Source organism: Nipponia nippon, unplaced genomic scaffold (genome assembly GCF_047370975.1).
Source record: "Nipponia nippon isolate SJK-2023a ecotype South Korea unplaced genomic scaffold, ASM4737097v1 scaffold_6, whole genome shotgun sequence".
Taxonomy (NCBI): Eukaryota; Metazoa; Chordata; class Aves; order Pelecaniformes; family Threskiornithidae; genus Nipponia; species Nipponia nippon.
In genome coordinates this window covers 83,674,706-83,686,936 of record NW_028262380.1, presented here as the reverse complement: position 1 = coordinate 83,686,936, position 12,231 = coordinate 83,674,706, and the positions used below count along the sequence as shown (strand labels likewise).

At 46.3% G+C, this 12,231-nt stretch overlaps 1 protein-coding gene across 3 annotated transcripts in view; it reads left to right on the top strand.

Annotated features, from left to right (window-relative positions):
- ANTXR2 (ANTXR cell adhesion molecule 2) overlaps window positions 1–12,231 on the top strand; it is a 111,699-nt gene that overhangs the window by 65,702 nt on the left and 33,766 nt on the right. For all 3 annotated transcript variants that reach the window (XM_087736875.1, XM_087736874.1, XM_087736873.1), the window contains 4 exons: window positions 195–236; window positions 1,278–1,373; window positions 5,403–5,570; window positions 6,846–6,926. In XM_087736875.1, coding sequence (XP_087593001.1) covers window positions 195–236; window positions 1,278–1,373; window positions 5,403–5,570; window positions 6,846–6,926 — 387 coding nt within the window. The remainder of the gene's footprint in view (window positions 1–194; window positions 237–1,277; window positions 1,374–5,402; window positions 5,571–6,845; window positions 6,927–12,231) is intronic.

Genomic DNA, 12,231 nt, shown 5'->3' with positions numbered 1-12,231 from the left:
TTCTATTAGACGGATGGTGTTAATTTCCAGAAGGCCTTGATAATCGATACCCAAGGGACTTGGCAGCAGCGGTTGCCAGTTTGCAAGCAGATGTGGGGGACTCGGATGGAAACAGTTCACTCTTAAAATTTTCTGTTGGTTTTTGGATGCTGCCAGTGCAATTCCTTACGCTTTTATATGTTCGGCTCTTTCAGGTCATCAAAGATCCCCCTCCACCTCCGCCAGCTCCGAAAGAGGTACGGTACGACGGTGCTCCGCTCGTCCCACTGGTTTCACGATACCGCTCCTCTGTGCTTTCCTGTGTGCTGCGAATGTGGCTCTTTGTCCTAGCTGCTAGAAGAAGAAAGAACTGCCCCGTGGGAAGCCTTAAGCTGAGAGCGGGATGGCCAAAGTCCAAATCTCTGCTCTGTCTCAGTCATCTCAGTACGGCATGAATAAAGCTCAGATCCACGGAAATATTTAGGGGCTTCATCCCAAGATAGTGGAACATTATTTGTCCCGTTCTGCAGCGAAAGCAGAAAGACTGAGTAGCTCTTGTATAACAGTCTAAAGATTCATGTGCGATTTAAACAGCACTTTCCCACAGCTTTGGCATTCCAGACACTGAAGAACCCTTACAAGGGAATTTCTCTCCCTCTTATGGGCAGTAACGCACCAGAGGATCTTCTGGTATCTTCAGTATTTTTGCCCCTTGCTCTTGATTTAGCCAATCGCTTGAGCGTACTCAAGTGTACTCTGACGGTGAAGTCCGTGATAAGGCACACTTCACTGAGCTGAGGCAGCCAAGAGCGAGTTTGACAAAGGTTGGCTTAGGAAACTGCGATCGGCTGCGTAACCTTTATCTGCAGATCTGTTGAACACCGTCTGCTGAATCCAAACGAGTAGGGCTGATGAGCTGGCTGTCTGAAGGCATTGTATTTTCTGTAGAAGAAGCCACTGCAAATCCTTTTCTTTGTGGGTGTTTTGCTTATTTTTGATGAATGGAAAGGAAAAGGATGAGGCAAACAAATGACTGTCACTTAGATTCCCCATTTGGACCTTCCTAATGGTCGCCACCAATGCTTTTCCCATGCAAAACATGAAAAATATTTCCAAATGTGACCAGGTTTTGTTTGGAAATGGGTAAACGCTTGGGGAACCTAAATATCTGGTCTTTCACACCTAGCCTGGGGAAAGTTACCCTCTGTGAGCGCTTAGTGAAATATACTACAAAGACACTTAGTGGGAGGAGAAAAAAGTGTCTTCTTAAAGTAAATATTATTTGAATGTATTGACAGGAAGAAGAACAAGAGCCCTTGCCTACCAAGAAATGGCCCACAGTGGATGCTTCCTACTATGGCGGACGAGGAGTTGGAGGAATTAAAAGGATGGAGGTTTGTACGATACGGAGGCGCCAGTTCACTAAAACACAAGCTCTCTGAGGCTGCACATGGTGGAAACAAAGACTTCTAAAGTGTACTGGAAATACAAGGGCATAATGTGTGCTTCCTTCCCAGTGACATAAGCCTTGTAAAATTTTTTACCGTATCGAACAGTTTTGACCTTGCCTATGAAAGAACAGCTTTCAGTAGTTCCATTTGACTGGAACTTTAAATAGCTGCCTGAAGACATGCTCTTTCCATCAAGCTAATGAGAAAGAGAGAGTGAGAGCCTTTTCTGAATGTTTTGGAAGAAATTACAGTGAAACATAAGTCCTCCAACTGCGGGCCAGCCAAATGCGCTGACAATGGTGACGCTAAGGAGAGGCTTGATCCCAGAGGAACTCACAGCGACAACAGTGCCTGTCTTTGAAGAGACATGATAGCATCATGTTAATTAAAACAGAATGAAAAATGTGCATCCTTATGGGCACATCCTTATGTCAGATTTTATAGTCAAGTCAGCCTCTATGGAATTTGCGAAGCAGTTTTCTGCAGTTTTTAACTTCAATCTAGGAGGCTGACTCTGTCTGAAATACTCACCTAGGCCGTACTGACGTTATCTTGATGAAACTTTAAAGGTATTGGCCTAAGAATCGGCTTTGCTTGAGTTCTTTCTAAACGTAGCAGAACATGCAAGTTTAGGGCTGTGTCGCTTATACGTGTTTCCTTCAGCAGTTCAGAATTGCTAATCTAGAAGAGCCTCAGATTTCAGAGAAAGAAAACATTTTGTTCAGTGCTTTTCAGAGGCAAACTAGAAAATACCTTCCAGCGTACAGCTTTACAAGCCTGCATTTATGACGGGAGCCATGATGAGCCTCCAGGAGGAATTCCGGGAGGGGTTCCGGGGTTTAAATCACTACAGTTTGTAAATGGGTTCTTGCGCAACGACTCGGCAAACCGATAGATACCTCATTAACACAAGTAACATCAGTACCATAAAGAAATGCGTGTTCACCACACGGCAAAAATACAGTATTTCCTCTTCAAAGAAGAGAGCAGAAAGTAACGATTAGGTTAGGAAACTTCTTCATCTGTGCTAGGAATTTTGTGCAGGACTAAGAGCTAAAGATGTAAACCAACTGAAATTGCCGACAACGCGATCGTGGGCTCCTGAAAGGCGCCTCATTCTGTGGAGCTGTGTCCCTGCCCTTCTCTGGGACCCGAGAGCACTAACATATTCCGGGGTTGGGCGCCGCATCGTAAATGCCGCGGCATTTGCATATGGAGCTTTACCTCTGTCCTGTAGTATCTGCAGCAGCGGGGCTGAGGGAAGCGCTGGCGTAATAGCCCGTTCCCAGCTGCTCGGACAGAGCGGTGTCAGACCTCGTACCTTTCGCTGACTCAAGAGAGCACGGTGCTCGTCTGGTGAATCAGGGCAGAGCCCGTGTGGAAACGAGAGAGGAAACAAAAACGGTCTAACAAGATGATGCAGGTGAGCGGGTCAAAGGGAGGTTATTCCTTACCTGGCATTTCAGTGTGGTTTCTGTGCTGTGGCCAACGAAAAACTTGCTGGAATAGTCATTACGTGTCTTCTCTGTTTTCAGTTCATCTGGTAATGCAGTTGTCTATTTTTTATCGCTTCTCTGTGCTTTATTCTTCTGCCATTCTTCCGGCAGCTCGATTCTTCTGGCAGCTTCCCTGCATAGAGAAAAGGAGAGAACGAACCAGTGAAGTTCCGCTTACCGGTCCTGTCCGACTTCTCTTCGCGTACGATATTCCCTTTCGGGGCAGTTACACATTCGCTCCTGCCTTCCCCACTAGCATCGCCCCTCTGCGACAGTCCAGGACCATTTAGCCAGTGGTGTTCGCTCTTGCCAGATCTGCCTTTCGGCATTGCTTTAAACTTTTATGATGTCCCCACCCATCGCAGGCAGTAAGTTTTTATGTCGAAGTTGTGTTGTCAGACTCCACAAATTCTGGTTTCTTCTGGGTGAAGTTGCTTTAAGCTGAAGGAGAAGGTCATTTTATCAGTAGGGAATCCACCATCTCTCTCTAAATGGTTTTAACAGTGTTTAAAATACATTTTAACAACCTCATAAAAAACACCGTAAAAGTACCATTGATCACAGTGAAAGATACAGATGCATTTTAATGACTCAGCAGGGCCTACTTGAACATGAAAGCCCATCCTAATATTGCAGAGAGAGGATTCCCCAGCGAGAAAAAGAAATCACTAAGCAAGCCAAACAGTAAAGTTCAAAGTAACAGAAAGGTCCAAAACAATCTCCCCCCAAGAAACGATGGTCTGCATTTTACCAAGGCGAGTTATAGTATTACAGACCAAATTAAGCTCTGTCGTGCTTTGCTGCTCTCGTTCTCTACATTGAGATTACAGCAGAAAAAACCGCTTGGCGGTGGTGATAAAATGCCAAGACTTTTCTCCAAGGTATTTCACTTTTCTGAAGGGGGCTAGAGTCTGGCTTGCCTACGTATTCTCCTCACTTTCCGTATCAGCGCATTCTGCATATGGCGCTGATGAGGATGAAGAAGTCAGGCTGCTTCCGTCTCCCATCCTACGGCACAGCTATCCCGGCACATGACAGAGTGTCCCGAGCAAGACCTGGTGCACTGGGTAGCAGAAGGAAGACGGGGGCATGTCTTTTTCCTGGGGAGCAAAACGATTCTGTGCTCCTCTGCGGTGGGAGAGTTGTTGCATCCCACTGTTTCTCTGCCTACTTTTCAAGTGCTTGAATCGGCAGGTAGCAAGACAGAAGTGACACATACCTAGCAAGCAGCGTGCAGCGATGCTCTTCATTCTTCCCCTCAGGGTGGAAGGTCAGTCTTCTCTGATTTTTCTTGGAGTCTTCTCTTCTCATGCCTGGCATCTCCAGTCAGGAGGCCCCTGAGAAAGACAAGAATGTTGGTGGAGTCCTGCAGTAACGGTTAGCTATTTTCCAGCAACAGTTTCATGGCTCGTCAGCATGTCACATTTACCCAAGATGTAATGTCAGAATCTAATTTCCTGGGTTTAGGTGTATCAGGTCCTCCTTACGGGCGAGACTGTAGCAGATGGCACGATGCAGAAAGCCTTGCACTGAAAATCATCTGGGCCAGTTTTACTAAGGACTTTCCAACTCCAGCCATAGCTTTCAGATGCTCTTTTTGGATGGAAACAGTCTTGCCTAGGTTTGTTTCTTCGTACAATACAGCAAACATCCTTGCTCAAATTGCTGCACGGTGTTTCCAATTACAAGATGAAATAAGATCGCTGTAGCAAGACAAATCATCTCCCTTAGAGGGAAGGTGTTTTCCTGTATTTCCTCTTTGCAGCACAGTAAGCACAGCCTTTGATGGAAGCAGAAATACGTGCTTGTCTCACCACCAGCAATAATCCAGGTTTCCCTTCTCTTTGAAGCCTTTGTATATATTTGATATACTTGCGGCAGTAACAAAATACACATCGCTGCATGTTTTACATGTACTTATTAGGCAGGTTAGACTGCTTCATCTGCGTTTTCTCCAGTATGTGTCTTCTTGCAGAACTACTTGAAAACCTGAGCAGTTTCAAGGAGCTTCTGCTAAAACCTGCTCAAGTATCGCCTTCTATCTAAGCTGGGGTTCTCAACAAACATGCTGTGTTCGGCAGTCTGGGGTGACAAAAATGTAGGCTTTCATCGGTGCCAGATTAAGGTCTGGTATTTTAGGATAAATCCGAACTGGAAATGATATTTTTACATCATTAATTAGAGAGGATTCCCCAGCTCTCCTGTCTCCTGTCCAGCCTGTGTGATGCAGGGTAGAATTTTCTTTCAGTATTTCTCTTGACTGTTCACTGCTGAGAGACTCATATTTGCAAATGTATTGAACTAAGAATGCTTGTCACCAAAAATGCAGAGGGAACATTTTCCTCAGTACCTCCCCCTCTCGTTTATTTAGAACTTCTTCCAAACTTAAAACTTTTTCAGCTACTTCTGTTATTTGCAACAGTCCCCTTGTCCTTTGCGTATGGCACATTTACGTCTCAATTCTGGCTTCGCTTAGGTTCGCTGGGGTGATAAAGGATCCACTGAAGAAGGGGCGAGATTAGAAAAAGCAAAAAATGCTGTGGTGAAACTCCCAGAAGAACCAGAAGAACCTTTTCATCCTAAACCACCTAAACCAAAGCCTACCTCACCAGCCATTCAGGAGAAGTGGTATACGCCAATTAAGGTAACCTTTTTAGTCTTCAGTACAATATGATTTTGTAGTACAGGCTGATTTTGCCCGCCTTACCAGTCTTATGCATGCCGAACTGCACGTTATTTTTCAGGCATTCCCATTCAAGTGTAACGTACTATTCTCAAAGCGAACACCTACTCAGGAGGAATAGCAGGAGCAGTTTTTAGCCCTAAATGCGTACTTCGTCGTTACTGCCGCATTCTGTTATCCTTCCCCAAAAAAGGGACATATCGTAGAGTACGAGTACTAAAACCTACGGGGGCTTTATCGGCATTTGGTCTGTCTCAATGTGTATCTAATTAAGCCTAAAATTACACATTTTGTAGATGTTATGCTAGGTTTTAAACATACATACTCATTACCAACCAGAAAGGACAGCAAAAAATCATATAAAACAATATAATGCACAAAGTCTGACAAACGAGTGAAACATCATAAACAGCATAAAATAAAGACATTTTCCTCTATAGATGCCGTGAGTCACTTGCAAACCCGTATAAAGCTCTTCTTAAAAACTGGAGATGGGCCCATAAATACCTCGCTTTAAATGCGTAAGAGCAGAGAATACAGAGGTTTAGGTGGGAGAACGGATACGCCTATTCTGTCTTTGCAACTCCTTGCAAGTCCTGTCTGACCACCGGAAAGTCTTGAGGACGTGCTGTCCACCCGCACACACACGCTGCAACCCACCCGTGCGGAGCGGGATGCTTCTGACGAGCCTCAGAGCTGCCGTGCGCGTTCTGCGCAGGCAGCCCGAGCGCTCGCAGTGAACCTGCTGCATTCGCTGCACGCGGGACTTCCCGCCCAGCACGCATCAGCTGCGTAGCGCGTGCCCGTACGCCTAGCAGGTCCGAGGCTTCCCGGGAACGATGAACTTGCTGTATACATGCTGTAAAAACAACTACATTTACGTGGGAGAAACCCCAGATGGACACGTGGCAATTCGGCCCAAAATACTGGCAAATAAACATATTCCTTCTAGATGGCTCGGAAGGAAACGTGGGTTAGGTCACAGCCACTCCGCTCCCAGGGGAGGCGGGAGCGCAGTACCTAGCCGTCACTGGTGGGAAAGAGCAGCCCCGCAGCTGTGTGGTGTGGGTGACACAGCCGACGTTTGTACTTTGCTTATCCGGCCCTAAGGGACTGGTGCCCCGTTCTGCCAGTACATTTCTCCATGGATCTCCCTGGACGGTTACTTGGCAGGTGCGGTGTGCTCTCCGTTGACCCATTTTATTGCACTGAAAGTCCTCTTGCTCTGTTGCCCAGGGTCGACTCGATGCACTGTGGGCGCTGTTACGAAGACAGTACGACAGAGTCTCTTTGATGCGACCACAGCAAGGAGATGAGGTTTGTGTGCGGCGCGTCTATCTGCTATGTTGGCAAAAGAGGGGCGTGTTACAGCCAGGCTTTAGCAGCTGCTGAACACCGGTAATTCTGTCACCTTAACTCAGGAAAGCGCTGCAGCCAAAAAAAATGGCACAACAGGAAAAATAATGCGTTGGGGAAACAAAGTGCATTGAAAGATGCATCACGGCAGCCCAGAAATGTCGCAGAAACACGCGTCTCCTGACAGCAGAGCGCAGGATTCTGTATTTTGTGCGTGTTCGGCTGGAAGCCAACAACAGAGCACGCGCTTCGTTCAGTGAACAAATACCTCTCTGTAACACATACCCAAATCTTTCTTATAACCAGCTATTTTTAAGAGTAGAGCCTGGCAATCAGAATAGTAAAACCACATCAAATTTAAGTGACCACTGATAACTTTCATGCAAGTTGCTTCACCTAGCTTTGCACTTCCACGCCCAAGGGAACTTTCGCAGAAAAGAAAGGTGAGGAAACTTGTTTCTCAGACAATCCTTTCTTCTCGTACACTCATGACCCACGAAAAAGCGGCCTCCGCTACAAAGACTGTATTTCTGATTGTTATGCCTTAAGAAAGTATTACTTTAAATCTCAGCATTTATCTCAGGAAGCGATTTATCATCAAGGTATTTCAAATCTACTAGGAGCGTTCAGCTTCTCGTTTGTGGCACACGGCAAGAGACATAGGAGCACACGATTTTCTCTAAACGAGATGGCAACTTTTTCTCAACAAACCGGCCCCAGGTGGGCGCGACAGATCAGATTCTCTCATACCACAAAGCAGTAGTGTGCGAGAACGCTATTTTTGCAACGTACGCCATAAAGATGACATAAATTACAAGGGTTCAAGGGAGGGAGTTACCTTGGAGAGAATGAGAGGTAATTGGTATTTAGATTATTTTCCTGGGATGAAGTTCGGTACTGTTCTTAAGGAAGAAAAGGTGAGATTTAGTTAAGACAAGCGTTGGAAGAAGCGAAGTGGCAAAGGGCAATGCTGGCAGTAGGGAGCGTAGTCAAATACTGGTGTCATCATCCTAGTTGTTAGGTTGGCAAGGTATTTACTGTTTGCATGAACGATGCCTGTTACACGTAGCAGAATTAACAATAACAGATCTACATACACAACAGACAGTACCATACCGCTTTACCAGGTACATTCAGTGTAAATAGGAACGTAGAAGAAATGGTGCCTGAACAGGCTAAAAAACTGTCGGTCAGGCCCTGTTTTGAGGTTTCTGACCATAAAGAGAGGCAGTTACTGTAAAAATTGCCTGCCAGGGAAAGCTTTGCTGAGCCACTGTCAAGCCAGGCACCGCCTTCTCTGGACTTGACAGGAAAAGCTTGACCAGTGTGTTGGGTTTATGGAAACCAGAGAAGTAGCTCGCTGATCTTCAGTATCCCCACTGAAAAAAAGCAGCAGAATTTGTACTGAGGAATAAAATCTAAACCAGTGGTCGTTAAGGTGTGGCCTGTGACACCGTAGGGGGTGCGATTTCTGTCTGGCACGGTATTTTACATCTTGGGGAAAAAAAGGAAATCTTTTTACGCGTTCCTAACCCGCCAGGTAGAGGTCCCATGCTGTGCCCCCATGGGTTTAAGTCAGCGAGCGGTGAGCGGTCACGTGTACGTACAGCGAGACACGCGCACACGTACTTACTTCGGAAGCACCGTTACGGTAAACAGCAGCCACAGAGTGGTTTTGTTTTGTCTTCTTTCTTTTATTGTTTCAGAACTCGGTAGTTCCCATTTGTAGAAGAATTCACTGCTGAATTCAAGTCCTTGATCCAAGTAATTGAAATTTAGGCATGAAGTATCAAAGCAGAGTGAGCTTTCTCTTCCTCCTCTCTCTCCTCTCCCACCTCTGCCACGGTGCCAGATAATGCTGAGGGTGGCCCAGTCCAAGGGCTGCTGGCGGTGGAGCCGAGAACCTTTGATTGCGGACGGAAGTCCTCCGAGTCATAAATTTTTCAGCTAGCAGTCCGCGAGGTTAGGGAGGCTTGTACAGGTGCGAGCTAGCAGGTTGTCGCCGACATCTGTTCGGCGCGGAGGCACGGGTCCTCGGCAGCCTGCAGCGAGGCGGCAGGATTGTCAGCAGATGTAGTTAAGAGTGGCAGAACAGTTTTGGTCTCACATTTGGCGCCTGGGGGCTGAAACACTAAAGGTAGAGTGGGGGTGGACACAGCTGCGCTCCCAAACATGCCTCAGGCACAAATAAAGAGATCTAATATAGTTTGACTCTGTTGCGGTGGGGAGACGGGAACAGAGAGCCACTTCAGAGACAACTTAACGCCGCAACATCTGCCACCAAGTTTCCAGGGAGTGACAGGGGACAGCAGGTACGGATCGAAGTCCCCACATAAACAGCCTCCATTAAGCCATGAACTCTTTTGAAGGGCTCCCATCAAACATAGGGGAGTCCGCAGCAGGACATTTTGTTTTCAAAGCCGTGTTTTGTTTTCTGCACTAACAAGATAATTTATAAATGATGCATTACCCTGCGTCCGTACTCCTATTTATACTTTCTTTCCCTTTTTATAGAAAAGGGGCAAAGAAGAATGAACCACGGCAGTTTTGGGGTACTTTGATAAACCAGTTAACTGTCCGAGGGTTGTAACTGAGGTTATGGCAACCTTCGGGCCACAGCGTTGCGTTCGGCTAGGAAGCGGAGCTGAATGCGCGCGCCGTTACGGCGTCGGTGCGGAGGAGCGTCTGCCATTGCTCCCGTACTGGAGCACCTCTTCCAGGGAGCGCGTTGCTGCGCGAGAACGGAACCTGGCACGGGCTCGCGATGCGAGCGGTAGGGTCCTGTTCTTTTCTCTAAACCCCTGTGTGTGTTTGCTGATTCGTAGTTTAGCACCTAAAGGTAATCATCAGGGTGTTTCAGATCCTTCATATGACCTCGTTTCTTTGTGCAACTGGACAGCGGCTGAGATTCCGATCCCGTGCACACTTACGGACACAAATGACTTTTAAGTCCACAAACAGCCTATGGCGCTTGCACTTAAGAGTCTGCCCTATCGGGATGCAAATACGTGTGACTGGTAAAAGGAAAAAAAAATCTATAGCTAATTCTAGAAGAATTTCTATAGTAGAACTGTAGAATACTTTCAGCTTTTTTAATGTTACAAAACAGTCTAATAAAAAGGAAGACACTTTTACTGGGTTTTAATTTTAAGCCTATTAGCGTTTACCTGCTTTAAAGATTCTGTTATAAGAACGGCTGCAGAATTAATACAAACATCTGTTTAAACTAATGTTACTTTCCGAGCATCTCTACGTTAGACAAAAGAATTATATTCTGCGTTGTAACTCTGTCAGCATCACACCAGTTTACAGTTAGAAACACTTGGACAGGATTATATTCTCCTGAGATGAGGCCCGTGTTACCCTTCCCTTTGTGTTTCTTCAGTCATTCCTACGCTGGGCACAGGCAGAAAATACGAAATCATTAGCTCAGTCTGCCAGCCGTCGAGTGGAATGGTAATTGTTAGCAGGCTGAGGCTTTAAGTGCCTTACAACTGAGAGAAAACTCGCTGTTTTGAAAAACCAGACCAACTGGGGTGCCTAGGAGCACCCTAGCTGGCAGCTCCCCCGCTGCCTTCGCGGGGCTCGGCGGGCAGCGCACCGCCGGCCCTTGCCGCAGAGCTGCCCGTCTGCCCGCGCTGTTCCCAGCCTGCTGCTCTGTACCTCACCGAGCAACGTCCGCCTGCCCGCAGGGCAACGGGAACAGGAGCGAGACTGGCGACAGCCGGATTTTTTGCTCTACTCCTGTATTCTCTAAAAGCGGAGCTGGTTGTCCGTTTTCTAACCAAGGAGGACCTCCTTCGAGAAAATGAAGGTGACGCGGCTTCTTTTTTAATCCCTGCAAATTGTTGAAATGTACAGAGAAATAACAAGTTACAGTTAGAGGCAGATTACTGTGGCTACTTAAAAGTAGTACACTTCTTGGTTTAAGACTTTTAAAAATCAAACTGTACCTAGCAGTAATTCATACCACAACGTCAGACTCGGTTCCCTGGAGCTCCTTGTTCAATCATAGTACGGTATAGTGTATTTTAGTGGAACATGGAAACGATTGTGCTCCAGAAATTGTTGGCTGAGAGTTTTAAAAAGAAACTTCAGTATCACTCATATAGCAAAGTTTATGTTTATGTTGGATCTTCTAAATTGCTGCAATGGGAAGAAGATGCAAAACATGTTATGAAATGTGTGAGATCAGAAGGGAGTTCGAGCGCCTCTCTTACTTAAATGCTTTCTGCCGAAATATTCCGTCTGCAATTTCCTCAAGTGGGAATTTGTTTGTACAGACCTGAGAGCTAAACTGGAGCCAAACTTTTTCTTAAACTTCCAGAACAGACCCATATTACCTTTAACATTATTAAGTTCACTGTTACAGAAAGCAGAAGGAAACATTTTAAGAGTATTCATTTCAAACCGCCCTATTCAGACTGAACTCGGAGGTCAGTCTCCAGCATAAAGCGATGCATCCCGCTGAGCGAAGCACTGAGCTAAATTTCCGAAAAACAACCGTCCCTTGGCCTGCCTAAAAGAAAAAACTCTTTTTTGGAGAGCACAGCCGCCCCATTTGTTAAAGTGGCGAGCGATAGCCAAGAGATAAGCAGGATTACGAGTTACGAACTTACTAGAATTTTCTTGTGCTGAAGACCCAGAAGAATATTCTGCAATTGAAACACCTAGACAGCAGTACTTCCTCCAAAAGGATGCTCATCGTAAACGGGTATCACAGCTTCACTTTGTTAGAACTGGACTGCAGGCTACCGCGCCGGAGGGCCCAGCCCCTCTGCCTCTCGGGTGCCCCATCCGAGCTAGAGTGGTTATCGGAATAGTTGGATCTGCTAGCTGTCAATCAGTGACAGCAGCAGCAATCATCTTTATTAAAAGACGATGTTGTTCCGGTGTTAGGAGAAACAAGGATATTTTCCCACCTACGCAGGCAGTCGCTTCTGGCACTCCCTCCGCTTGTGCAGATGAGTGCTGTTGCTCTTTTGAAAAGGAGCCTTCCGAATTCATTCGTGTGAGTATGAACGCTTGTATGAATGAAATAGCAGAAAGAACGAACTATCTGAAAGATGAGCGCTTTAGGCCTCCTAAAATGCAACAAATACACCGTACTGGCGTCGCGGTAACTTAGGCGGTGCTGGCAGCGCGGGGATAGTGCCTGTTAGGAAAGGAAAAGTCACGCTTTTCTGGGTGGCGTACGAATTTGCTACAGCTGTCAAATACCTTCTCTGCCTTCCTGAAGAGCATTACAATTCTTCCCCCCTCCGAG